This window comes from Mya arenaria, chromosome 16 (assembly GCF_026914265.1).
Source record: "Mya arenaria isolate MELC-2E11 chromosome 16, ASM2691426v1".
NCBI lineage: Eukaryota > Metazoa > Mollusca > Bivalvia > Myida > Myidae > Mya > Mya arenaria.
The window spans coordinates 23293506-23321307 of record NC_069137.1 but is presented as its reverse complement, the minus strand read 5'-3'; the positions used below and the strand labels follow the sequence as shown (position 1 = coordinate 23321307).

General features: G+C 34.3%; 1 protein-coding gene across 1 annotated transcript; it reads left to right on the top strand.

Annotated features, from left to right (window-relative positions):
* Window positions 1-3896: 3896 nt before the first annotated feature.
* On the top strand, window positions 3897-27208 carry LOC128221501 (uncharacterized). Its single transcript, XM_052930108.1, has 8 exons — window positions 3897-3995; window positions 4425-4507; window positions 14036-14538; window positions 14764-14922; window positions 15037-15190; window positions 16675-16743; window positions 17269-18884; window positions 26921-27208. The coding sequence occupies exons 3-8, from the start codon at window positions 14047-14049 to the stop codon at window positions 27206-27208; spliced, it is 2778 nt and encodes a 925-aa protein (XP_052786068.1). The 5' UTR covers window positions 3897-3995; window positions 4425-4507; window positions 14036-14046.
* The last annotated feature ends 594 nt before the right edge of the window (window positions 27209-27802 follow it).

The following is a 27802-nucleotide window of genomic DNA, read 5'->3' as shown; positions in this document are numbered from 1 at the left end:
TACAAATAAATCGGAGAGTGTGTACTTTTGCTATACAAATAATCACCGATAATTATATACCCGTTTAGGCATGACATAATTTATCTGTTTTTCAAAAGCCTGGTTAATAGAAATCAAGTCCAATACCTTAAAGATAAGTTCATGTTCTAAAACGAAAACGTAATTAGCAACTTAGTTTTAGCTCAATGACAAACATTAGGTATAATTTCGAACTCTTAACAACCGCTTATATTTATTTCTAACTGTTGACACATCTGCCTATAGATAGGCTATATTGTTGAATGAAAGCGATATCATTTATAAAAAAAATCACAAAATTTACGACTGGTTTCGTTCAATTGATACGGCATTGATAGTTCAAAAGACTGGTTCTACCGTATCAAAATGTGTTGAAGGGTCAGTGTTAATAAAATTTTCCTGTTTTTTACATGTTGATTTTTCTAAATTCTCTGTATCTCGTTTACAGTTTTATCCTTATACACGTTATGGGAGGAGACTAATCAGAAATTTGTTTAAGACTATTTATAAACTATTATCAGCCATACATATCAATGATACATTACAGACGAGTTCATAATCAGCATAGTTTGCAAAGTGTGAATGGGTCCATATATTGAATTTAACTGTCTCTGATTAATTTCAATGTGAATGTAGACTAATTTTAAATAAACATTAAAAGTTTTTAAATCCCTGCGGTATTTGTTTATACGTATCCTATGTCGGTGTTTGTTTATGTAAAAAAAACCTATAAGTACTTTGGAAAACAATCAGTTATTTCTCAATACAGGTTTAGTGTCAATGTGCGTGTTTGAGCGTTCCATGATTAACCAAAATAAATAAAACTTGTCTATTGACTCTATGAACATAATTTGCATTGGATTGTAATCAACTTCGATGCAAGGCTTGCAACGCTGTAAGTCATTGCGATATAAAATACATATTGGTATGCAAAGAGCACTGTGGGATGTTTGATTGCGTAAACGGCTTTGAAAAGTGTGTTTAAATGAGTTTTGGTGGTCACGGGCCTGGCCATAATGTATTGTTCAGTTTTGTTAACATGATGGTTATTTAGAAAAAATGGAGTTGCGAATTGCATGCACAACTCATGTTTTCGATAGTGACGTTTGATAGTTTAGAGTAGCTTAATAAAGCGAATTGAATAATGTTTGTATGCAATTCATTTCGTGCACGTAGATCAACATTTGTATTTGCTTTAAAAAAAACTATCAATGCTTTTGAAGGTGAAACAAGACAAGAGCTTGTAATTGAGTTCCAATGCATGCAAATCAGAGCGCAGAAGACGAAGTATGTTTATTAAATGAAATCAAGTAAGCATTCATTTAATGCCGGGATTTTACGAATATATAATCGATCCGTCTTTAACATAATGACTCATTATTAAAAGCAAAGATTATAAACTCGTTTATTGATAAAATGCTAGAGATGACATTATTGTGAATTGCTCTTTCAGTAAAGAAAGCCTGTCTTGTATGTAATATAAAAAAAGAAACCTAGATTATGGTTGTGTTGGTAAAGTTTATTAATTAAAAAGCATTGTTATGTTATCATATTAATTTAATTATGAATGACACTTTCAACTTCTGACTGACGTTCTTACTTCAAACATTACTCTTTTGAGGTCTGAGCAAGAATTTGTATGAATTTTAGTGAAGATATATATTCAGACATTCTTTTGCAGGAGATATACATGAGAAGGCAAATTGTTAACGCTTTTATTTCTGGGCATTTGTTTCGAAAATGAACCACTCTAGCAAAGCACTATTTATCAATATTTTGGTGTTAAACAACCATTATTAGAATATTAAAGTATACATACTGCATACACCTGTTTGATAGTCTAAGAGGAGCCTATGCAACCTCGGGAGGAATGAGTGGATGATACCTCGCATAACGTCTATGAAGGTGCAAGAATGAAATACAGCTAAAGAAGATGATACATGAGACTGACTAGGAACGAGTTCACGACAAGTAACAAGTGTTGCGGCGAACCTTCCGACTTATTTGAGCGATTTGAATGCTTGGAAAAGGCGAGAGGCTACATAAAGCTAAGCGGGATGTAGAATTGGAATTACATTTGACCCATCTACACTACCTTGTAAGAGCAAGCCGATGATGACTAACAAGCGCCTAAAACTTACTTAAAGATTAAGGACGAAGTTTCAGAATAGCATCCCTGGAATATGCTATACTCTGCCCGGTTGAGGCGCTATTTTAGCCGCACTAGAGTCCCGGAAATGTGTTCCAAAGTAAATCAACGACAAGCAGCTGAAATTGCCTTGCTTATTGTTTGTATGTGTATATGGCTAACATACATTCAAATATAAACACAATCAAGCTGCTCGTTTTCTTATTGGATCTAGGTCGTTACTTAAACCTGTAAGAATAAAAAAATTGTCAGCTATTGATATCGATTAGATGGGTTCAAATAACGTGATATCATTGTTGTTAAGTTGTATAATGTTAAAATTATAGATCAATGATATCAGCCATAAATATCGTCATTATTTATCTGATATTAAAGCTTGGTTCGATCTATATATATATATATATTAAACGCGATCATGTGTAATACTTGACTATGATAATGTCATACTTAAATAGACAATATTGAATTACCAGTAGTGTCTTTTAAAAGGTACAATACTCTACGTAATATAACCAGTTCTGTAATCGATTCAGGTACATTGCCTCAAACATTGAGATTATTCAATAAAGGAAGAGAGAACCCAGAACCCTGGTCGTCCTATAAACTTGGTTCTCGCGAGGTCCCGCATTATATAACAAGACCGTTAGGGTGTCTATTCAAGAAAGATGAAAGCACCAACCAAACTTATAAAACTACTCTTTTTATGGAGTTCCTTGGCGAGATCCTTATCAACAACTGATAACTTTGATTAGTTAGACACAGTCATATACCAGTATACTATAAACAAATAACTCTAAATAAGAAACAACTATCGTTTTGTAAAGCTCATGAGGCGAGGCCTTACACACGCCAGGTTTTGTTAAACCATCTGTAAGCAGTTCCCTACGAAAACACTATTATCAAACAACTCATATCTAATGCTCGAACTCTTTTATGTAGAAATGGACCCATCGATTAGCAAAACAGCAAGTCAACATTGTCCCTCAGTATGAATAAGAATGCCCGCTACCGTGCAGCACAAACACTTGAACATATTTTTCAATGACGTATTCTCAGAAGGTCGCAACTTATTCACCATTTTGGATTATATTTGTGCACGTTATAACTCAAGCGTGGGGACAATATATTTCATAAAGTTTAACCTACTTACTGTTTATTTAAATAAGGTTGCAACCAGATTGTTCATACAAATATGCGTAAATATCGCGGATCCGCACCCGTTTGATACGATATCTCCATTTGACGGTAGTTAGTCATAATTTACCAGCAAAGAGTTCCGTTGGTTGTTGGTAGGACTCAAAAACATCATTGATTTCGCTAACAATTATCGGTTTGAAGCTTAAGGAAAAAGTATGGATGACCATGAATGGTCTGATGAGTACTTAACCCGTTACAGTTTTACGCACCCAAAAATATGATCATTATTTTTTTATCAAAATAAGTATTGTTGCATTTTTTTTATCTTGACTGAATCGATAGTTATGCATTCTGATAATGAAAGGCTACATTATATTAAGTACTGTAATTTTGAGTACCGTTTAAATCATTACAGTATACACGGTAAGCTGAACATTGGAATATTGACATGTCATTCTAAAGCGGCTTTATTCCTTTTCGCCACTATATTGAATATTAGCGTCACTTGATACCTCCTTTACAAGCTGCATTCGCAATGTTATTTTGTACACCCAGGATACCAGGTAAACACTGCTGTGCCACAGTGTTATCCCAAATGCGCATTATCTGTGAGGAACGAAAATTGGATGAGTTGAAATAAATGGAAAGCATTTCAAACATCTAAACTCGGCTCATGTTATCAATGATTCAGGTATGTGTTTTATTTATATGTTATGTATTCAATTTTCCTTTATAGTAATGTTTTGTGTTGCAACAACTGAAGGAAATGACGTGTTGTCTCCAACGCATGTTCTAGAAGGTTTATGATACTATTCTTTATGTATGCAACATACGAGTCACACTTCGATTGAAATTGTCTGCAAACAGTTCGTATCTTTTTAAAATAATCTAATATTAAATATATACAACCCGGTCGAAAACGCTGTTATGCTTTACTTTGATTAATACACTTGACAGTTAAAGGAATGGAATTAAACTAATCGGCACTTTTCTGCGTTTATCTTGAAACTGTTGATACTTTGATGTCACTTCAATGATTATGAAAACAATGTTTACAAACACATTGTCAATATTTGCGATATAATTTTTATTTATAGAATTTAGGTTGTTTTAATTTTAGACAACTGGACTTGTCCCTGTGGTGTTATTGAATTTGGTCATAATGTATGCCTTGAACTGGTGAAATTAAAAAAATCAGCTATTGTAAGTATATTTAGAGATCTTTATTGCATTTTTATTGCCGATCATATATATTTTAGAAGAAAGATAGACTCAATGGCAATTCATCAAAAGGTGTTTAAAATGTTAGAATTAAGTATTAAGTTTGAGGACAAATTGGAAATGCTATTTTAGATACACTAAGAAACCATTCGTCTCTATATATTTTTTTCAAAGAGCAATAGTTCAATTCTCATTTTTCTCTCCAAACAAAGTATTGTAACATTTATAAAATGGAAATTGGTTGCAAAGTATTACATTGCACAAGTACAAAACAGATGTGCTGGGTCTCTACACTAACCGATACAATCAATACATTCTTTACTGTCTTGTTTGTGTTCTAATTGTATCTCACAGATAAACCCAGAAATTAATTGCAACTGATGTATGAAATGATCAATATTGATTATTAGCAAGTTAAATTAAAGTTGCACGTCCGACATCAGCGTAAACAAAAATCACGTTACCCACTACCTCATTACTCAATGTCACGCTCAAGCGTTCGTGTGTAATTAAAATATTCCATATGGTTAAGTGAATACCAAATTTGTCTGCCAAAATTATAGCATGGTTTTAATTTGTGTTAATGCCACCTAACCAGAACTAATTTGAATGTAAACTGTATTACCATCATCGACATCCACATCGTTATAGGCTCAATAAATAAAATTGGTAATATACTTTCTTATTTAAATACAACACATGTTTAAATACTTTGTTTGAACAATCATGGAGCTTCACTTACAATAGCTTTGTGTCGTGTCTACCCGCAATTTCACTAATTAAAGCATTCAATTGTGTAAACCTATTTGCTTTAACGGCAATAACTCTTGAATGTTTCTCTCATTAAGTAAGAATGGTCGCCTTTCAGTCATCGTATAATTAATACTTTTTATAGACGGTATGATCAGATGAGCAATAAATTCGCGTTGTCGGTTACTTATCCTCAAAATATAGTTTAATTCAAGAATAAAAATATGTTCACTGTCATTCAAAGGGAAATAGTAAGTGGCTTACTTATCATCAAAATACATTTATCGTTAAAATCTGTCAATTACATTTTATGCTAGTTTGACAGCAAGTCATTCTCTGTTGACAAATTATAACATGATTAAAATTTTAAAGGCTTGAATGGAACTCCCGCATAGTATGTTACAAGCATAACATCTAACGTTGTATTTAAATCCATGAATTTTCATTGAGGAAACTTTCCTAAATTATCAATTGTTAAAATTAGTAATTAAAGGCTGATTTTAATGATTAAGGTAATTTATAATAGTATTCCCGGTTAACAATATGAACTGGTCTGATTTGAAATTTTAGTCCTCTCTTTAAACCAAATTGTTAAGTTATTTTTGATATTTTAAATTTTAAAGACGTCATTTATGAAACGCCTTTAGTGATGCAGTTTTCTCCCACCTCAGATAAGTAGATCCAATAATTTAGCTATGCTAGAAATTCTTATCTTGCCCACGGGCGAAGATAAAATGCCTGTATGGAACGTCATTTTAATGGTCTCCACATTGTAATTACCTCCCTTGTTAAAGACTGTCGTCTGTAGCATTATGGAAACATTTTCTTGTGGTAATATTTAGAACGCTAATTAATTATTTCTCGCTTCAAATGTCACCATAAAACAGTTATTACGCACCTTTCAAGAAATAATCCTTCACTCTCCTTAAAAACATTTAAAGACCGATTTCTCTAATAACATCATCTGAATCGCTGCACGCTTATCCATGACAACCACGAATTATCGCATATCCATGCGCAATTATTTTTACTAAGCACAAAAGAGTTTGGGCAAAAAATACATTTTTAATTAATTTTGTTTAACTGGTGTGAGAAAAAGCATCTACAATAGCCGCTCGTATAAGATAAGGTTCATCCCGACCATCGCGCAAGGTGTTTTGCGGAAACTCGGTAAACCTCGTTTCCGCAAAACACGCTACGCTCAGGTCGGGATGAACCTATCTTGCACTTTCGGCCAGGGAAGATACTTATAATCTCCATCCCTGATGTGTGTAACACCATGCAGTTTACTCCATCCCTGCTGCGTGTAACACCATGCAGTTTTCTCCCTCCCTGCTGTGTGCAACACCATGCAGTTATCTCCCTCACTGATGTGCGCAACACCATGCAGTTTTCTCCCACTCTGCTGTGTGCAACATTATACAGTTACCTTCCTCCCTGTTGTGTGCAACACCATGCAGTTTCCTCCCTCCCTGCATTTTTCCCCTTCTGCCTTGTGCACTAACATACATTTGAATTCCGTCTCGCCATGTGCAATTACATGCAGTTGTCTCCCTCCCTGCCGTTTGCAAGAGTATACAGCTATCAACACTTCTGCCGTGTGCAACAACATGCAATTATCACCCCCCTGTCTTGTGCTACGACATGCAGTTATTTCCCTTCCTGCACTGTGCAAATACTTTCAGTGTACTCCCTTTAGCCGTGTGCATCAACTTACACTTATCTTCACCTGCGTTTTGCAACACCATGCAGTTATCCCCACTTTCAGTGTGAAACAAATGAGTAATCTCCTACTCCTGTATAAACAAAGGATTGTGTGAATCTACAAACGTTTACTTCTTTCAAATGCCTCTTGCATGATAATAAATTCCATGGTAAACGGGGTTTTGACGCGTTGTGATGTAGGGAAGGCTTTGCCACTGTAGTCGTGTTCCGCTGTGAGTGTCTCGCGTTGTGATGTAGAGAAGGCTTTGCCACTTTAGTCGTGTTCCGATGTGTGTATCTCGCGTTGTGATTTCGGGAAGGCTTTGCCACTGTAGTCGTGTTCATCTGTGTGTGTCTCGCGTTGAGATGTTGGGGAGGCTTTGCCGCTGTAGTCGTGTTCCGCTGTGTGTGTCTCGCGTTGTGATGTAGGAAAGGCTTTGCCACTGTAGTCGTGTTCCGCTGTGTGTGTCTCGCGTTGAGATGCTGGGGAGGCTTTGTCACTGTAGTCGTGTGACGCTGCATGTCTCTCGTTCAGCTCTTGGTAAGGCATTGTCATGGTAGTCATGTGAAGCTATGTGTCTCTCGTTTAGCTATTGGTAGGGCTTTGTCACTTTAGTCGTTTGACTCTTTGTGTCGGAGAGAAATCTTACGTTAACGAGTTGGCATTTTTTGCGTTAATGAATAAACTATTCATCAAATGAAATGAATACAATTTGTTTTAAATACTCAAGTTTATATCATGATTGGCGAAACACTGCTTCTAAACGTCTTTTGGTTTAAAGGGACTATACTCCGTATGATGAAATAGCGAAAAAAAAGAAAATTGTCGAAAACTGACATTATCTTGGCATCGATGTGTACAACGCATTGAAACTTATTTACTAGAGTACCATATAGATTAAAATTGATTTATTTTTCGCAAAGGTGTCGTATTCTTCCATTAAAAAAAACAATATTGGGTATGTCTACCTAGTAGAATTTATTCCTTATGCGTGATTGGCTAGTCGATGTTATCACGGGATAGTACCGAGTTAGGTGAAGCTCAGTAGATACAACGCTGGACTGCAATTTTGGCGACACTGATTCGAACCCGATCTTCAACACATTTATTTTTTAAATTCTGGTTTTCCTTTTTACAATTTTGATATCAACAAGTAAAACATTCTGTTAAATAATTGTCCTGAGAGTGCCTTTAAAACGTATTTATTTCAACAATATTAGTGCGAAAAACTACAGAAACAAGCTCAGTAGTAAAAAGTTTAAACATGAACCCGGTTTAAACCTCACTCTTATCCCTACAATCCTAAATAAAGAAACGCAAAAGATTAAACTTATCAAAGTATGCATTAACTTGAGGACAATTAACAATAAAACAAATAATAATAAACTTATCGGTAAACCCAAAGTATTTCTATGATTAGAGATCCCAGCTTTATCTGCTGATGGAGGAATACAATTTAGAGCACCTAATGCAAAATCTTTTCAATGATACTATGCAGTCATTGTTTGAAACAATGAACATCACACACAATCTGCCTTATAAATTAAAAGGTTTAAAACTGTGTGATCCTAGAGTTCATAATAAAAAGCATGATTTTACTAAAATCGGAAACAAATAAATAAAACATTATAATCAATAAAATCGACAGTCATGTATTAACTAATCTTTCCTTTCAAATGATTTGAAAATTTTTAATATCACTTTTCAAATTCAACACATTTTAAAACAATCAAAGTATTTGTTTTGACAGTAATGCATTGCCAGTTCAAAGGATCGGGACAAAATATTGCAGAACGCTTAATAGTATTTCTTTGTCTTTTCTTACAAGCCACTGATTAAGTTTTAATGAATCTTTATTTTTCTTTCCTAACGCTAAATTTATTAAACATTCAGCTTGCATACGATTAAATTAAAGCATAAACTTGATATGCATAGTGTTACTAATATATCAATGTAAATAATAAGCCTGGTAGTGTCTCCTTTTGTTCAACAATTAACCTTAAACCTCACAGGCAGTGTATGAACGATCTTTAGGATATCAAATACCGTGCCTGTCGTGTGTCGTTTCATGATATCAAATAGAATACGTGACTCCTTGATTGATCATTAATTCCGCTGAATGCGTACGTATAATGCATTTCAAAATATGGCAATCAATAATATAGACCACACAGTCATCGGACTTGCATTACCTGCTAAATAGGCTACCGCCTTGGAATGGTGGGTAAAACAAGAGTTCATTCGAGTCTTCATTGGGCTTAAACTACATTATTAAGCAGTCAGAAAAAAGTTTCAGTAATAATTGCAATATAGGCTTGTATAAAGAGTTACTATAATTTTGTGTAATATTTATCACTCATGATTGAAAAGTTCTACGTTATTTGAATTACTTTTCAATTTTAATGTACGTATGCATCCTAATATTTTATTGGACCTGTTTATCGTAACTGCTAATGTATCATTTACATAGGATTATTGTTTAATCCACTACTATATTATAACTTTGTTAAGTGCATGAGACATGTGTTGTGTAATTATATTAACTGATTGATGCACAATTATAAATTATAACCATATATAGTCGCAGAGCAGTTAGTGCTTCTTCATTCATTAACGGTTGGTATTATCTTAATTAACAACTTTGGCGCATTCTTGAGGAAAAGTGTGCCAACATACTTTAAAGAAATTAACAAGCTTGCAGAGCAATACAAGGTTCACCGTAGGTTCGATGAAATACATAGCCAAGTCGTATGACACCAAAAAGTAGTTCAACAGGGTAGATAATTAAATACCAACTATTACAACATATAGTGGCCGACACGGGAACACCAAGATCTTAGCGCCTGGTAGCCACATTACATGGGCTCAGCAACAATTATAGACAAACTAGTGGCCAATAAGGCGACTAAAATGTTTCCGTTGCTGCCACGATGAATGTAAGAAGAATACATATGTGCAAGCGTAAGGCCATCAAAGGCGTTGCGCGTAAGACCTACGTTTCTCACTGTTCTAAAAAAACATTTATATTTGGGGCGAATTTCCCTTTGGGAGGTGCCCGACGAGGTTATATGTGTCCCCTTAGGTATTTTATGTCCACAACGTATATGGACGCATTAACTGTCTTACCTATTGGGGGTTATCGAGTTTGGCAGCGAAAACCGTAAGGTTTCATAACAAACTCAAAAAAAGTTTATATTGTTGTGCTTGCTTTCTTTTGTTAAAAATGGAGTTCCAAACATCCATTTGACATTTAGTTTAAAAGTACCTACGTACACCATTTAGCAGATACTGTAAATTAGATAGAACCTACTTGATTCTTATTTTGTTATAAAATAATCATTTAAACGGTTATAAACATATAACGTATTTAAATGTATATCACGTTTGTTCTTATTCGATCACTTTATTTTTGGTTTTGTAGTTCTCTTGCACAAACAATTACCTTTGCCTTTACAATAAAAACAACATTTAACTAGGGGACATAATTTCCCGACGATAAAATGTAAGGAAACGCAGCATATAAGTGTTTCCTACTTTGAGAGAGGGGCAATTCGTTTTTTATTTTCGGAAACATTTCCTAGTCATATATATTCGTTTTCTAAAATAAACAAGCTACACGGTACAATTATGCACGCCCTTTAAAACGATTTGTACGTTTCATGTGTTTAAATGTTAAGACAATAAAATGGACTAGACTTCTTGAACATGACACTTCTTTAACATAATTTCCCGACGATAAAATGTAAGTAAACGCTGCATATAAGCGTATCCTATTTAGAGAGAGGGCTTAAGTAAACGCAACATATAAGTGTATCCTACTTAGAGAGAGATGTCTTTGGCGATTGCCCAGTGCCACTAAACCGGGTTAATGTTTCAACGTTTTGCTACTGAGCTTGTTTCTGTAGCTTTTTGCATAAAGATTTTTGGCAATGCTATTGTTCACATCTTTGATACCAGATAAAGCCTATACTTTAATCAGTGCCACGCCTAATACGAATTATGTGTGGTGTAAATTTAAAAACAGAAGATGTTTACGAAAAACGTTAGGTTTCATGAATAGGAAATATTTTAAGAAATAAACTCAACCAATGTTAAAATTGATTAAGGAATGAATTTTATATATATTTTATTTGTTTAATATTTGTGTTTCAAAGTTTGTTTGTAATATAAACTCTAAAGAGTATTGTATTCATTATAATATGTCTTTTGATCAGATCAATTCGATTCACATTAGTGTAAACAGTCTGTATGGTTTAAACATAATGAATTGTTGTACGGATACAACCCTGTAGAACTTTGTTATTTACCCACCAACGGGATTGTTTGTGCAATATGATAAACACTTCAATTACAATACTTATGTGAAAAACTACAGAAACAAGCTCAGTAGCAAAAAGTGTAAACCCGATTTAATGACACAGGGTAAACGCCAACGACACATCACACAAAAACAAGAAACATGGAAGATCAGCACAAAACCCCACAAACAGCTCAGTGCATACATACTGTATATAGAAAAACTAGGTACGTTTATGAAGAATTGTTAGGCACCGCCCGGGAACGGCCAGTAAAATGTAAATTCACTGAGGGTTTGTACCAGTTACGTGCACCAACCTCACTCTCATCCCAGCAATCCCAAATAAAGACAACTGCGTAAAAGGTCAATCACATCAAAGCATACATTAACCAGAGGAAACTCAATAATAAATCAAGTAATAATAAACTTATAGGCAAACCCCAAGTACTTCAATGATAAGAGATCCCAACTCTATCTGCAGACGATGGAATAAAATTTAGAGCACTTAGTGCTAAAAATTTTCAAAGGTACGATGCAGTCATTGTTTGCAACTATGGGCATTACACACAGTCTGTCTTATAAAATTAAAAGTTTTAAAACTGTGTGATCATAGAGTTTCATAATAAAAAGCATCATTGTACTAAAACTGGTAACAAATAAAGAAAACATTATTAAAAATAAAAGCGACATATATTAGCTAATATTTTCTTCAAAATCATTACCTATGTAAAATATTTTAAGAACATGACGTCACATGCCAAAAACTCCGAGCCAGCCAAATTCTGTTAAGAACACCGAATGACTGAAAGCCAAAAAAGGTTTTAAAGGAAACATGATTTTGCATTTTTAGCTCACCTGAGCACAAAGTGCTCAAGTTGAACTATTATGATTTGTCTATGTCCGGCGTCTGTCGTCCGGCGTCCGCCGGTCGTCGTCCGTCGTTCGGCATATACAACAGGTTAGAATCATCTTCTTGACCGAAACCGCTTGGATACTTTTGTTCAAACTTCGTAGGAATGATCCTTTTCTAGGTGATTTTTTCAAAATTGTTCAAACAAATGGATTCCATGCAGATCTTTGGTTGCCATGGCAACCTAAAGGAAATGTCAACAATTGGTCATAATTATCATCTTCTCCTCAACGCGTTGGACAATTTTATTGAAAATGTATAGGATTAATCCTTAAATGGTGCTTTTTCAAAATTGTTCGATGAAATGAATTCCATGCAGAACTCTAGTTGCCATTGCAACCTAAAGGATAAATTACAAATCCTGTTTTAGCAAATACTATGAAGCCTAGTAATTAAATATTTGGTGTGTAAATTTGTTGATAGGTTTTCTAACATGTTTATTCAAATTATGCCCCTGAGACAATTTGGCCTCAACCCGGGGGTTACAAGTTCATTATCAATACATTTTGTTAAAATCTGACAGTTAAGTTTACTCTTGAAGTACTTTTATAGCAACTTTCTCAAGCCTGAGACTATTTTGTTTTCATAGCACTTGTCCCTAGCCTTAGTCACACCAGTACTTTCATAGCAACTATCTTAAGCTCGATACACACTAGTACTTTAATATCCCTTATCATACGTCAGAATCACACCGTTTTGACGATTATATCAAGCCCGATTCACATCAGTATTTTCTAAGTACTTATCTCAAGCCCGAGTTACGCTAGTACTTTCATAGCACTTATCAAAAGTCCGAATCACAAAAGGCTTTAAGTACAACTATACAATTCATTAATCACATCACGCCTTTTTGAAACAATTATTTAAAATTGCACTGTACTTTTTCCATACGAATATGCATGTCGCATTCAAGACATATTTAAGTAGGTCAAAGGTCATAAGGTCTTATCCAAGAGAATACGGTCAGTTTTCCTTGTATTTGGATTGTCGGTGCTGAAATTTGACCATGCATTGGGGTTTTCAAAGACTTGTAATGGCTAAGATTTGTCTTTGTAAAGTGGGTTTCTTCAATTTATTAGGCATAACTGCGTATTGCTTATGAGCATTTTAACCTCAATAGCAACACTATAAAACATTGCTTTATATGTTAGTCATTGATAAATATATGGACCAAATTGTCTGCCTCAATATTTCGATTTAAACTTATTTGCCTAATTTCAAATATGAGTAACACATATCTTTAAAACAATATATAACATATTTCTAAGAAAAATCTGCCAGACAATTTTTGTACTTCAAATAGTGTGCATGCCTTAATTGTTACTTGTTTAGTTTTTGCCAAGGCAAATTATCTCCAGAATATCATACAAGTTTTTTATCAACCAAAGTAGAAAAAATGTTAATCCGATAATGTGTTTTGATCACCTTTTTTAGTGATTGGAGTACATTTATCCGATCAACTGTGTGACCTTAATTTGGCCCCATTCAAAATGCCAAAACATTTTCAATTTTTCCATAACATTAATAGAAAAATAGTTCTTGTCTGCCATTTATGAAAAAGGTAAATGGCATACTAATGTTTGGTTGAACGCTACAGAATCTTTACCTTGAAACATAGGTTGTTTTCTAAAAGGAATACTATTGTTTAAAGCTTACATTTTGCACTGTCTATATTTCATAATTACATCAGTTTAATTTTCTGATTTTATTTGTGTAAATTTCTGGGATAAATGGAATAAAGCATTATATTAAACCAGAAATTTCTTTTAGAAGAAAATTCAATGTCAAACACAAGAAGATTCTCTTGAGCATAAATAATATTGTGTTTTGTAAAATTTATGTTTTAAGAATGACTAAGCATGGCTGAGAGTATCGAGACAAGACATGACAACTGGCTAAGAGTGGCCTGGGGACTCCTGTACGTAAAAGACGGACTTCAGGAATACGTAGATACAAAAGGCAAACAACAGTACCAAACGTTCGTGAACAATGCCAATGCAAAGTGTAATAATCAAACATGTGATCAATGTCAAATCAACAGTAAATGCACAAATGGCAGAACGAAAGTGACAGGTAAATCTCCATTCAGACAAGGCCATTTCTGTGATGAAATGTACAAACAGATACAAAACAATCATGAAAGAAACACTCCGTTGTGGATAAATACAGACTCTACGAAATGGCAGGATCCACACGTCGGTTACTGGGAGGTTGCCAAGTGTTATCTCAGTTCTGCTGGCTACTTTGAAAAGACGGGGCCAAATCATGTGGACGCTTCAGGACTATTAAGCATCTGTATGAATAGTGCGTTTATCAAACAACACATAACAACTATTCAGCATTTTGAAGAGGTAAGCGTTTGTTACACTTAAATAGTATTCTAACCCATGTATTATTTAATTATGTATATCACCAAGAATTCATTTCTATTATTTCTAATAATCATGTATAAGTAGTTTTATGTCATAGTCACGCAAAAGCTCAATGTTTGTTGGAAATAAAAACTATAATTACTGTTTTGAAGAACAACAATAACTTATATATGATATATCCGAATTTGTAATTTAATATACCAGTTGCGAGATATAAGGAACAAGACCCTTCATGATGCCTACTATGAGATGGACGGACAGACAGCAGACGACTGCCTGGACAAGATGATTAAAGTACTGGAAGACCCACAGGAACTTATACATGATACGTTTGCTAAGCAAGCCGCTAATCACATAAGAAAGGTAAGTAATTGTTATTATCAAACAGTACTTGTAATCAATACATATACTGATTGTATTATGTTATTATTAGTAATATCTAATATGTAGGCATAACCTAACATTGTAATATTTCAGATCAAAGTTAAAACTGAAAATACACCGACTATAATGACGGAAGCTTTACACAAATGGCTGCGGATAAACTTTGACGTAGACAAATTTCTTAAAGAGATCGAGTGTCTGATGTATGATAGGCTACAAAAGGACCTTAAAGGATTCATAGTTGACGGTAAAGTTCAATCACTCTTCTTTGACACGTATGCTTCACTTCAATACTTAGCGGCAGGTTTTAATTTGTCCCAAATAATATAAATTATAATATTATAACCATGGAAGCAACTGAATATTGAACTGTTTGTTTCATAATATCTTATATTGTATTGAACTTCAAAGAGACCATTGTTTTGCCATTGGAGTTCAACTATGATCGTCAACGTATATCCGAGGTAACATACTCGGCCTGTATTTTCTTATCATAGTGCCATGTTTTTGTTAACCGAAGTAATTGGTATACAGAAAATTCTCAGTGAATATAAAGCAAATCATTGCATATAAACATTGATAGGATTGATTTACTTTAGTATGACAAAGCGCTTAATTTTTCATATTGATGTTTTTTTCTGTAAATACATAGAAGTCTAAGTCAGCGTACATGGACATTACAAAGTCTGAATGAAATAATGTGTTAATGCTAACATAAGGTTTGCGTAGTGTTACTTTCTCGACAATTCTGATATTTTAATAACTTATTTAATGGCTCATACTAAGGTAAAATACTCCAACAACTATATGTGAGCAGTTGCCGCACTATGTGTATCAATTTGTTACGGTATTAAGCCCTTTATGTCCCGATTTGTATTGTACTTGCCTTATTGACATACGCAATAGTTAGTGCGAATATATTTCAGGGTTTGTGTTAGTTAATTCGCAGGTCCATATAGACAGCAGTTAATACTTTAAGTAGCTAAAATAACAATGTATTCGCACTGGATAATCGTACAGATTTTCGGATATTTAATATTTCAACGACCTCGATCAATAAATTGTTCATATGCATAAGTCATTGTTTATATTATAATCTATGTTAATGTTTGCTCCTATTACATCGGATTTTGCTTTATGACAAATGATTTAAAAACATGATCATCGCTTGATCTTCGTTTTGTTGATCGCCACAATATATTTTGTAAATCTTAAAGGCCTAGTTTAAGAAAATATATATTTATAGTGAATTTGTTTAAATGAAAAATGGTTAATTGTGATAATTGTAACGACAATTCCTATCTTAAGTATTAAACCATTTAAAGGAGTATATAAAACGCAAAATAGTGAAAGATAAATATAGTTTAGCTTAATCCTGTTATAACACAGTTAGACGTAAGAAGTTTCGAGAAATTGGGGGCAGTTGTGCATCTCCTGCTTATTGCACTGATGTCACAGTAGGGGCCACTTTCCTGTTTATTAATTTATAGGCTCAGGGTCATTTAGGGTTCATTTCTTTAATAAGACCTCCAACACTGCACAACAGGATATTCAAATCGGAGATCTGATAGGACAATTAGGTAATTAGATTAAGTTCAATACAAGTACAAAACAAGGTTTCGGGGCGGTGGGGTCACCTATAGGAGGATTAAACTAGGCTTTTAAGTAAAAATCAACTCACGTATTAACATATTATATTCGTTGCCTTAGTTCATCATTTTTGCGTTACAGAGGTCAAACGTGAAGTAAAACGCAGTTTAGATGACAGAGGTAACGACGAAAGGGAACAAAAAGTTGAAGGTTAGTTCGTATCGACCCGCAATTTATATCCAGTCTACCCAAAACTACATCAAAAATTATAATCAAAAACTGAATTATTAGTCTTTACATATAGATAATATATTGTTAAAATCTAATTATAATGCACCGGTTTCAATGAATAAAGTCGGTTGCATTGTCATGTAGTTTTTTTGTCTTGTCGGTTAAAATGTGGGCATAGTTGGTGTCGTCGTCCTGACCATACCTGAGGCTTGAAACTGGTACATTACAAACACTGAAAATATGCTAATGCATATAAAGGCTTCAAATACTTGGTGAAATTGTTGTTTTGTTACGGGTTGAGTGTAGATAGACAAAAAATCAAGTTAAGTGTTATCATCTGCTGAAGCAGTTCTCTTTTTAACAAATCACAGATAAAATAATAAAGATATCATAAAGGGGGTCATTATTGTCGAAATAATGTGTCATGTGGATATATTGGTGAATTAGAAACAGGTCATGTAAAATGTAAAATAATCTCTACAGCACGCCTATGTTTTATCACAGATCTACGTCAACGGCTTGTCAAGTATTACCAGAAACAACTTAATAGCACGCCTATATCGCCCCTGCTGTCGGACAAGGACGAAAAGCTTGATAAGTTTTATGTTCCTCCGAAGATATTCGAGAAGGATCCCAGAAAAGTTGGTACAGATGCGAAAGAAAAGGGAACTCCTGTGACATCTTACAGACAGATGTTCTGTAAAGCAGGTGGATTAATGAAACACGTGTTTATTGTCGGCGAGGCCGGGATGGGAAAGTCTTCCTGTTCCGCAATGTGTGCCCTGAAATGGGCCAATCAGTTTTCATCAACGAAAACGTCAAATGCCACGGACGAAAATGCTTCACATCAAACGCCATTTAAGCGTCTCCGGTCGAAATGGCAACATCCTACAAATATAAACAACGATCGTGCGTATACTTTCTTACCCGAAAAAGAGCAGAATTATCCTTTTCAGGACGATTCTTTCTACAAGAAAATCGAGTTTTTATTTCACCTCCATCTAAGAGATAGTAGTGAACTCTGTCACATGACGGACATGATACGAGATCAGCTGGTCAGCCGAATTTACCAAGAAGACGTGATGGCTGATGCTTATTCAACTATGATGCATGTACTGTCCGATTACAAATGCGTGATCATTGCAGATGGTCTGGATGAATGGTCCCATCCTTATGGCACAAACTGCAAATGTACAAGAGAAGACAAAGTAGTCCCATATTTAGCGCCAACCATAGATGCAATTGTTGTGATAACATCACGACCATGGAGAATGTCACAGCAACGCGTTCAAGACACGAAAATAGACAAATATCTAGAGATAGAGGGAACTGCAGATGTACAATTACTGGTTCAGAAAATTTTGAATAGTCTTAATGAAACAGTATCGGAAAAGAAAACATTAGATGATTTCGTTAAGTTTGTTGACATAATGAAACTCAAATGTCTTCTATCGGTACCTATTGTATCAATGTTGCTTGTCTGCTTGTGGTTTCAGGAAATGCCAGAATCGAGTTCCCTGTGTGATATATACGCATGTTTTATTGAAATGATGTTTGGTCGAAAAAAATGGCATGTGACTGTGGTACCGCAGACCAATATTCAGTTACCGCGATGTTTCAAGAAAACAACTTGTATACAGAACAACTACAACATAGTGAAGAAGATGGCTGAACTTGCTTTTACAAAATTATTTTCGAATGACCGAACTTCGTTGTTGGTGTTTAAGGAAGTCGACATTTTGGCGCAGGATAATCTTGTGTTTCTTTTAAAATCGGGAATATTGCAAGAAACTAAATCAGCATCTTTAATAAGAAAAGAATCGAGTTACTCGTTTATTCACAAGACTGTTCAAGAGTTCCTTGCTGCAATACACCTGTTTTATCATCCAGATGACTTACACAGTGTATTATCACCCATTTATGAGGAGAACGGTGAAATTTCGGATATTTCACAGGTGTTTGTCTTTATGTGCGGTCTGAACATGGAGATAGCAAATGAGATGACTGCCATGATATCGAACAATATATCCCTAGACAATCTGTCTTTCGTGACTGAAACAAGGGTCATTCAACTTCAGTCGACCATTGCATCGGGTTATAAGGAGGCCAAAGCCAGTCAAGTTTTAGATATTCAGTTGTCACTGTTCAGCTTTGATTTTATATATACTACCGATATCAAAATATTAGATGACTTGCTATCGATAAACAAATCCAATGTACGTTATATCAAGACAAGTACCGGTCTAAGCCATGAGAAACTCCAGGAGGTGTTTTGTAGCTCCTCAGACACTTTAACCAATGTCAAGATACTTTCACTTGCTGGACAGTTTGACCTTTTGACGTGCAACAGTCTCAAATGCTTATCTATACATGGAAATGAAACAACTGATATTGTGGTCAATACAAATAGCCTAATTTTATTGGATTTAAATTGTGTTTCAAAAAATGTTGAATACAGTATTTTGCAGTCATTTGATGGTGGATCGAAAGAATTGGAACACATCCAGATAAGAAGAATAAAAAACATAAGTTTACTCTGTAAGACTCTTCCGCGACTGAATCGTTTACAATACATTTCTATAGACACCGGATACCTCGGTGATCACACTCTGTTGCTCCCACACTCTATCAAGAGAGTTGAACTTTCAAATGTGACAATGAGTGCACGGTCGTTAAGACAGATGATTAAGGAGCTGGAACATGTTCGTCATGGTGCGAGGTGTAAATTACTGAAATGTACTGTGGATCCAAACTCTGAGTATGAGGAGATAATATCTAATTTTCAAAGGAGGGCATATTATTGTTTAGATATCGGGCACAAATATTTCTCTCTTACTTGCCTGAGCAGAAATACCTATACCTAGGGAGTTTGCGTAATGACCTGAAAGAGGGGCCCAGGTTCCTATATAATAAATGAATAAAATTTTTCAAAAGTGGACACAATTTATTGTTTGCATGTTTAATTTGGATATATTATAATTTACTGAACATGGATTTATCAATGACTTTGTTATATGAGAATTTCTTTGAGCATATAATTTTCATTAATTATTTCTTGGACACATGTACAATCAAAGGTTTCCTTCAATATTGGTCTCACGAATTAGATCGAAATCAGTTGTACATCTTTAAGTTGTCTTAAATAAAAACTCAACTCAACTCAACTCAACTTTAAAGGAACTTTTCAAAGGAACATGCTCACAATATATTTGTTTTTATTTTTGGTTAACTGCATCTGCAAACTGTGACTCTGCATCTTATATTTCGGGCTTTCGGGCATAATCCTTACATATGACATAAAGGTATGTAAAGTAGGCCATAAAGAATTCCCTTAGTGTGTTAAAAAAACTTCAAAGCCTATTTTCTTAAAAGGAATGGTCGACGAAGCCTTGTGTCCGTTAATGAAATATTCAATAGTTTAACATCACTTTTTTGGCATTGAAAATGAACAGTTTCTATTTTTGACAAAGCTCTACTTTGTGTGTCAGCTTGCGCTCACTGTAAGTTCATGTATGTGAAAAGGTATAATTTCTTTAGGAGCAAATCGATACACCCCCCCCCCCCCTCCGAAATAAAATACCCTCGGGCACGCTGCGTGGCCGGTAACTCAGCAAGCCTCGTCAGCGTTCGATTGTGTTCATCCAAACCGGAAAGACATGATGTATTTTATCATTATTTAGCCTTTAAATACAATTACTTACAATTACTTAAACAACGTAAAAAAAATAAACTGTATTTCATTTCTGAAATCAAGTTTAAATTAGTAAGTAATGTGTCTGATTGCGAAATTGGGGCAAGTAAAAAAACATTAATGAGACTAATAATTATGAATTATGACACTAATCTGATCGTCTTTAAGCTTAAATGTTATAAAATATATGAAATACATTAAAAAGGCTAAGATTGTTATTTGAAACATTTGCTTCGGAACGTTAGTAATTTGAAAGCAGGATTTTAACAAACGAAACTCGATATATGTCTGCATCAGCAAGTTATTATCATCTACAAAACAGGATTGCCTGACAGTATTTGCAACCGAATATTTTATGATAATTATGATATACAAAGTTTGGATATGGTATTGCATTTTAACATTCCATTATGTCGTATAATTCCATAACAATGACTCAAGTTACCGCATTACCTTATACCAACAATCTATGACAGCCGTGACAAAAATGTTGTTTTTTGCCTAGCTTAAGTGATCATTAGTACTACGATTTCATTGAGTATACACTATGACTTTCGTATGACACTATAACGGTAACAATTATAAGATGCGAACATAAACTTTTCATTGATGTCAATGCAATATTAAGTTCAACAACAACAACAACAACAAAATATGACATGTATACAGATTAAATACTATAAGGATATTTTGGCGCCTTTTAACTGGGAAGCTCGTGTCCACGTATATATAAATTGAAAACCCCTCTGATAAAGGCTAATATCTTTTAACTGTTACAGTACACAAATCATATGCTTTCTTGAATAATGTTCAGCTTTACAACGCGATGTTAGAAGGCCAACGCATACGTCATGTGCCAAGTAATTCGCGACCAACACAAACCTTGTTTTAATTGTATGTCATCTAAACATATACATACAATAAATGGCGTCTAACGGACCTACGGAATGCTTATACAATATTGTTGTTGACAATAACGTGTTGATACAATGTATGTGTCAGCCATGTCAGGTGTCAGCTTCCATACTGCATACGTATCATTTGATCAACTTTCAACGAAGTTTTATTAACTGACTTACATCGCATGATTTCACAGTAATCGATATCAATGACATATCCTCCCGCGAAAGCAGTAATGTTTTGCCTAGTTTATGTACAGATACCCCGCATTTACAATCTTCATAAGTATTAGTTAGTGTTTATCTTTTGTTGGGGTCAAGGTTGTCATTGTGTGAAAGAGCATATTAAAACTGCACTCTCACAGATTGACCATTTTATGAACTTTTTTTTTATTTTTTGTCTTGGAAAGAGCAAATTATAAGAGACAAAAATTCAGATCGTAGATTTTCATATTTCCGTTCGAAAATTATTTTTTATTGCTTAGACCGTTACTAATGCTTAAAAAGAAATGCATAAAACATCAATTTTTGGGCTTAAATATAAAAATCTTCGATCTGTTTTTATGTCAACAGTCTAATATAACTGGCTTCCATGGATTTTCACACACAAAATGGCTCGCTCCAAGGCAAAAAAAAGTTGTCAAAACGTTTAATCTGTGAGAGTGCAGCTTTAATGTTCATATCGGAGGAAATTAGTTTTAGAATACACCAAAATGCACCATTTCCGTATAAAATGTCAACGGGGGAGAACACAAAGACCCCAAACTCATATAAAAATGTACATGTTCCTGATCTGGGGTGTAGCGCACGTACATAGCGCCTAAGCTTAGCAATTATGCACATTGATATTTAAGAATACCTTCATTTGAGGATTGAATTGAACACTTCATAAAGGAACACACATTTTAATTAATGTTATGAATGTTTCCTTTACCGTATGGAAGGTTCACAAAGATCTGAGAAATATACATAGACAAACCATCAGTGTAGCAGGTTTGAAAATATGATGTAGTTTACATTCGTGACAAATACTGATGTTAAATCAAACTTAAATTGACCCAAGTATAGTTGACCGCTTCGCTTATAAATATGTATCCATTGTTATCTTTTATAAGAAAGACTGCTTGTTTGTAATGGGCAACGATTTATATGGAAAAATGGGTCATTGAATGCGTAAACCGGTCTTCGCAGATGAATTGGATTTAGGACTAAACGCAATATCACCTTGCACCAAACTATTTCATACAATTTGATAATTATATACATACTGAATAAGCTTGATCATTGGTATTGTTATTAAACACATGCGTGTATTACATGCTTTATTTGTCTGCAAATATTATCTTTAATAGTGTTTGTATGTTATTATAAATATTATAAAATAAACAAAAAATCAGTCCGTGGGTCTAGTCTCGTATCTGAATATAACTTGATAAATGACGAGACAGAATTAGTATGTTACGAACAGTTCAAACATATCAAATAATCTCTCCAATGTTTAATTGTAACTAGTTTTTAGTTAATAACAATAGCGGTGATATATATTTTGTTCCAGTAGGCACTGATAATGCCAACAATCTAATGGCATAATTATGTTCGAAAACAGGAAAAACATAATTATCAAGTCTGACTTATGAAGGAAACTAAATAAACGTAAAGTTTCCAAACTTAAGATCACAAGAATAGGGTGACATGCGGGTACTTTTGGACATTCTACCTATAGCCTTTCTCAAGTTCGAGTTGTTGATATCAAATACCTTGATTTATTCAAAAGGATGGATTAGTATTATTTAAACAGCAGATATATGGATATTCTGGTTAAAAGTTTTGCAATGTGATATTCATTGTATCCTCTCATATTTGCTTAATTAGTAATTCTACCAAATCTCAAACAGGAGAAATGAAAACATATTTGGATTTTATTATATGTGAGAGCCAAAATAATAAGGATACATTTAAACACCGATACTGCAATTTCAGACTGTATAATTTCATGTGATCCAGGCCGTATCATTTGAACGAAAACACTCGCAAATATTCTGTGTTTTTTTAAGTATCCTTTTCATCCTACAAATTATCCAATTGATAGGCAGGCTTTTCTGCTTTGTCAATAACGATTGTTAAGTATTCACAAATAAACCTAAGAGTGTTGTCCTTGAATTATATTTAATTTGCCAAACAAAACGACTGAGACTATTTTTACCCACAATCAAAACTCAACCTCAAATATAGAATACAGAGCTGCATCTCCGGGTTTCAGATTGGAAAAAAAACAACAACAAATTATTTTTTTTTACACAGAATAAAACTATCATCTAGTACAGTTAAGGTATTCATGGACATTGCCTTTAAATAATCATTTATGCCTTAAATGATTATTCATCAGCAGAGAATCTTGAAATTGTTAAAAACGTACGTTTATGTAGTCTTACAGTTGATAAATAGTGCAAAAACAACATAAATACAAAGATTTGAAGACAAAACTCTTTTCGAAATTTTGCGATACGTTTTAAAATTCCATGCTTCACAACTGATGGAAGGCAATGTCTAGAAAATAAAATAAAACGCGTTTTCTTTTAATTCAACAACTTAATCCATCCAGACTTCGATAAATGTAAAAGTACAAGATAGAAATATAGATAACTTACAGATTGGGGAAGTAGTGTAAATATTTTTTTTGTGTTTTGGGTCACAACGTAGATCGACGAGAATCTTCAAAATGGCGGTCCTTATCGCAATTAGTAAAATGTTAATTATCGGATTACTACTTGAAACTAACAGCTTCCATACAAACATAGTAAATCTATATTAAACTCTTTATTGGTAGCTATACAAACTATTTTTTTTTAATTGTATGGTGTATTCCTTAAGTTCGTAGATATTAAGTATATCGCAGATATTTATTGAAATGCTTATAAATATATTTTGGCAGAATATTATTATCGATAATCTCATACGTCGCTATCAGATTCTTGTTTGAATGGCGAAGATATGCAAGCGTCATTTATTTTTATCGTGGTCACTATTCAATTGGAAATGATTCACATCTCATTATGAAGAAGAAGAAGAGTATGTTATTGAAGGAACTATCAAAGAAAGAAGTATAAAACACATTGCAAAACCATGGAAAGGTATATTTCGTTTCCGGTAATCTCTCTGAGATTTATTGAAAGCTTGCAATCTAAAAATTTGAACATTTGTCAAACTTTTTTTTTAAATTGGGAAGAGATCAATGCTATAAGGTACATGCTGTTCTTTTTTTGCAAAAGGATGTGTTTCCCTACTTATTCATCGAATAAGTGGATAGATAGAAAAAAACAAAATTACCACCAAGATTATGTTTTTTACTCACACCTCAAGGAGCAAACTGTCTCTGAAAACAGGCATGCGCGCTACCTAGAGAGGCAGTACAGTTTCCATTCGGGACAGTGGTCAATGGTCTGGCAAACCAAGCTTTCGTTTGACCTTAAACAGGTTGACCTATTAGGTTTAAGACGTTACAGAAATTCCCGTAAGGTTATAATGGAAATTCTGCGAAGAGGCCCTAATTATAAAGCCCGATCCGGTTCCGGCTAATAAGCCCTAATTGGAATATTGCCTACATCATACCTAATTTATGTATTTCAAAAAAGACAGAGAGTATGGCTATATTCTAGAAAATGCACTCGAATACCACGCAACTCGACACAATTTTCTTTTTCTTTGCTAAGAGAAAATGCATGTGGGAGATACTGATTTATCTCCCAAATCCAGACTAATTTGAACAAGTTTACACAATTGTGTACGAAAACATCGCCCTGGCAATAAACCAGCCCGCATTGTTCATCTCCAATTTTGTATCAGACCGCGACCCTTGCAAAATGGCACTGAATAATGGACATAACTAGCAGCCTTTTAGTGTGTTCGTTAAGGAATTATCGTTTTCTATACAGAAACTTGATTCTTGCATTAGCCTTTTTGATGACTGACATAGCCATGTATTCAAAAGATAAGCAGTTATCAATAGTTGCACCAAGGTACTTTACTGAACTTTTGGCTAAAATGGGAACTCCTTTACAGGTGACATTGAGACCACCTTGTGAATCCAGCCTTTGCTTAGACCCAAATAGAATTGTTTCTGTCTTGCCTAAGTGCAATGAAAGTGTATTACATATAAGCCACTCACATACACTTTCCAATTCATTGGAGATGGCATATTCTGTTTCATCTATGTTTAACAGGAACTAGAATTGCAGAGTCATCCGCATACAAGAGCAACTTATGCTTTACAACTGCTGGCATATCATTTACATATATTAAAAAAGAAGTGGACCTAAAATGGACCCTTGAGGCACACCGCATGTTATATTTGCTTGTGAAGAAAATGTACCTGAGACAGATACTTACTGGTGCCTGACGGATAAATATGATGAAAACATCTAACAGTTGATTCATTTAATCCAATAGCTCCAAGTTTCATTAACAGTATACTATGATTGACTGTATCAAAAGCTTTTTGAAGGTCTAACAGGGCCATACCAACAAGGTGTCCTTTGTCCATAATAAAACGAATTAAATCTGTCAAATGAAGAAGACATGTTTCAGTAGAGAGTTTGCGTCTGAAACCAGATTGATAATTAAATAAAAGTTCATTAATGGTCAGATAATCTTCAACTTGGTCATAAATAACTTCCTCCAATACCTTAGTGACAATACTTAAAGTAGAGACGGGGCGGTAGTTGTCTGTTTTGTCATTTTTCTTGAATAAAAGGACAACACGTGCAGACTTCAAGTCGTCTGGCACCACGCCCTGAATATTTGACAAATATGATATGAGAGAGAGGATGTGCTATGCAATTTGCAGCATCGTTTATCAATTTTGAGGGGATACCATCAATTCCAGTGGCCTTGTTGGAGCTAAGACTGTTCAAGTATTTTAAAACTTTACATTTAGGCACAATTGAAATACCATAGCTGTTTCGTTTGACACCCTTAGAAAAATAATATTGTGAGACAAAATTTCTTCCAAACTTGTTAACACATTTTGGTTATTTATCAACGAGATTTGCAGCAACAGATGTGTAAAATGAGTTTATTTTTTCGGCAACCTTCAATTTATCAAAACAAATTTCATCACTTATGTTTAAGCCAACACTACAAGTAGATTGACTTTTCTTGGAAGGTAAACCTAGCTGTTTAAGACTATTCCATGAAGATATTGAATCATTTTTATTTCCTTTAAGAGTGATTTTAAAATAGTTTTTCTTTGCTTTTGCAATGCAACTTTGAGCCTTATTTCTCAAATTTCTAAACAAACATAAATTTTCTTCAGTTTTACAACTTTTGTAATTTTAAAAAGCTTTATCTCTGTCATTTATGCATTGAAGAACTATACTATCAATCCATGCTTCTGTTATCTTCTTAATACGGACCTGTTTCACTGGAGCAAAATAATTTAGATTTGATAAACAGATGGACTTAAAATTGTTCCAGGCAAAATTTACATCGTCAGAAAATAATACATTTTATCCAAATGTCCATCTATCCAACAACCACCCAAACTAGACCCCATTGTTCATTTCCATAGGTGTATCCGACCGCCACCCTTGTTACAAAACAAGACCCCATTGTTCATTTCCATAGGGAGACCGCCACCCTTGTTACAAAACAAGACTCCATTATTCATTTCCATAGGGAGACAGCCACCCTTGTTACAAAACAAGACCCCATTGTTCATTTCCATAGGGAGACCGCCATCCTTGTTACAAAACGAGACCCCATTGTTCATTTCCAAAGGGAGACCGCCACCCTTGTTACAAAACGAGACCCCATTGTTCATTTCCATAGGGAGACCGCCATCCATGTTACAAACTAGTTCCCGTTATTCATTTTCACGTGTACCAGACCGCCATTCATGTTTTAAACTAGGCATCATTGTTCATTCCAATATGTGTAGAAGACCGCCACCCCTGTCACAAACTGGGCCTCATTGTTCATCCTCAATGCAGTACCAGACCGCCACCCTTGTAACAAACTAGGCCCCATTATTCATTTCCATAGGTGACGCAGACCGCCACCCTCGTTACAAACTAGGCCTCTGTGTTCATTTCCGTATGTGTATGAGACTTCAACCATTGTGTCCCCTTGTTCATTACCATAGGTTTATGTATGTTCCTTCGCAATGGGTTTGAATCTATCTATGAAATGAGCAGTTTATTTTATAGGGACAAGATAATGTTATGTTAGATCAGACATCGAAAACATATTGTTTTTAGTTCCTTATGCAAGTATAGGCTAAAGATATAGTATTATGACATTTTTGAATATGACAAAAAAGCTCTATTTTGCAGAAAAATGTTAGTAACGTGATTGGAAAATTGAATTATTTAATCTTAATATTTGAATATTTGCTTTTGTTTAATGTGAAATAACCCAATTCCAAGTTTAAAAAAAATCGTTGTCAAAATAT

Excerpts from the sequence above, each read along its gene's own strand:
- LOC128221501 (XM_052930108.1), top strand. The coding sequence starts at position 14,047 with ATGGCTGAGAGTATCGAGACAAGACATGACAACTGGCTAAGAGTGGCC. Across the intron at positions 14,539-14,763 it reads CTATTCAGCATTTTGAAGAG|TTGCGAGATATAAGGAACAA; the intron begins GTAAGCGTTTGT and ends TTAATATACCAG. Across the intron at positions 16,744-17,268 it reads AAGGGAACAAAAAGTTGAAG|ATCTACGTCAACGGCTTGTC; the intron begins GTTAGTTCGTAT and ends GTTTTATCACAG.